At 38.2% G+C, this 1,983-nt stretch overlaps 2 protein-coding genes across 2 annotated transcripts in view; one reads left to right on the top strand and one right to left on the bottom strand.

Moving 5' to 3' along the window:
- The window catches only part of slc16a13 (solute carrier family 16 member 13), a 10,968-nt gene extending 10,699 nt beyond the window's left edge, over positions 1-269 (bottom strand). Inside the window, exon 1 of the mRNA XM_014024545.1 lies at positions 167-269. The gene's annotated coding sequence lies outside the window, so the exon portion shown is untranslated. The remainder of the gene's footprint in view (positions 1-166) is intronic.
- The window catches only part of LOC106529189 (uncharacterized), a gene marked incomplete at its 5' end in the record, with an annotated part of 8,495 nt that overhangs the window by 639 nt on the left and 5,873 nt on the right, over positions 1-1,983 (top strand). The window contains 1 exon segment of the mRNA XM_014024541.1: positions 1,129-1,234. Within this exon segment, the coding sequence (XP_013879995.1) occupies positions 1,129-1,234 (106 nt within the window).

Below are 1,983 nucleotides of genomic sequence, written 5' to 3' on the forward strand. Positions count from 1 at the left end.
AAGCCGAATGAAGCCGAGAGAAGCCGAATGAAGCCGAGAGAAGCCGAATGAAGCCGAGAGAAGCCGAATGAAACCGAGGAAGCCGAGAGAAGCCGAATGAAACCGGCGGAGCAGAAACGGCGACAAGTTTCTCCAGAGCGGTGAGTCTGACACTCCGGTAACTCACCTGCTTTGTGTCGGTCAGCTCTCTGTAAGAAGCTCCTGGTGCACCGCAGGAAGTAAACAAACAAACAAAACAACTAAATACATGATAAACTCAGTTCACCGGGAGCTCCAGGAACCTCCGCGCGCTGCTGAATCTGCGCAATCAGCTGCAGGTGTGTCATCAGCAGAGGTCTGGGGCTTTAGTCCAGACCTCTGCTTCTTCCTCTTTCCTCTTTAAAAACGGGCTCTTTCACGTCTGTATTTATCCATTATTAAAACTATTGTTGTTATTGTATTGGCATTTTGTTTTATCATATTAGTCATATAAAATCGACTTATATATAAAAGTGTATATAACACCATGTGCTGTTAAACTGTCAGCAGTAAGGAGCAGTTATAAAAACTACATGCTGCTGATAATTCGTTTTTAAAGTCATCTAAGCATGCTCTCACATTATTTGCTTATTTGAAGAAGAGAAGATTTCACATTAACCCAGGCTCCTCTGTTGTTTGCTTCTAACAGACATACACTCCTGATCAAAATCTTAATGCTGACGAGTTTTTCTTTGATCAGTACAGTTCATGCCAGTGGAACATGCAGAGGCGAAGGCGAATAAATCCAAAGGAAGATGCTAAATATTATGTCGATAAAAGAAAGGACAAAGATGGCCTTGACATTAAGTACATCAATGCATTTAAAGGTTTGTAGAACTTTATAGNTTTGTGAGTACTCATTAACAAGTAACAAATTTGATACATAGAAGGCTTTTTCCTAAAAATGTTTGTATCTATATTTTTATAGAAAGTTTTTAGAATGTAAAGTAAAAACTCCAATTTTATCTGTGATAATTGAAGTATAACTTTTTTAATAATGTCTGCCAAACTAGCTTCTTTTAGTGGCTTATATATTTTCAGAATAAATTAACACTTTTTGGTTGGGATTCTACTTTTAGATTTAACATTTTGTTTTAATTTGTTTTTAAGTGTCTAAACCATCACCTGACGTGTGCTACTATGTCTTCCTTGGAAAAGTGTGCTCATTGCGTTGGGCCCATTTCCTCCTTCAAGTGGCTTGGTTATCAGTGCAAAGGTAAATTATTTTTCCAGTTTTATATTTACTGTAAAATAAACTACCTGGCCAAAATTCTCTCACACTAATATTTCATTGGACCACATTTATTGTTTGTTGTGGCACACAGATCACCGTGGTATCATTTTCACAGTCTCCTGCAATGTCTCTGCATTAATTTATGTCTAGAATTGCATTCATTTTCACAAAGATGTATTGATGCTGGGAGATTTGGGCTTTTATGCAAAGTCCTATCCAGCACATTTCAAAGATTCATATTGGGGTTAAGGTTTGGAATTTGTAGTGGCCAATCCTGGTATTTACCTCTTGTAACATGCCCATGTCATCAGTGAAGAGAAAACCCACTGGTGGAATAACCTGGGGTCAGATTTATAAACACTGCACACGCATAAAACAAGCTCAAACTTGCATACGCCACTTTTTGCGCAAAGGTTGTGATTTATAAAACCCAAACTTGACATGAAAATGTGCGATCCCTCAGCCAGCTCTGACCCATGCCTACATACATTTTGAAACAGGAAGCTGGCGACACAGATGGTGAAGTGAGGAGTTATAACCACACTGCATCATGATCACTATCAGATATTTTATTTCACTTCATAATCAGACTTGGATTTTTATCCATCATATAAAATTTATCTTAGTAATGAGCCATAAGGACTTAAAAAAAGACATTTGTAAGCCAACTTAAATCTTAAATAAATGTTCACGCATCTGTCTCCCTCCTGGCCACCGCCCTCCTCAGACAA

The sequence above is a fragment of the Austrofundulus limnaeus genome, unplaced genomic scaffold (genome assembly GCF_001266775.1).
Source record: "Austrofundulus limnaeus strain Quisiro unplaced genomic scaffold, Austrofundulus_limnaeus-1.0 Scaffold426, whole genome shotgun sequence".
Classification (NCBI taxonomy): Eukaryota; Metazoa; Chordata; class Actinopteri; order Cyprinodontiformes; family Rivulidae; genus Austrofundulus; species Austrofundulus limnaeus.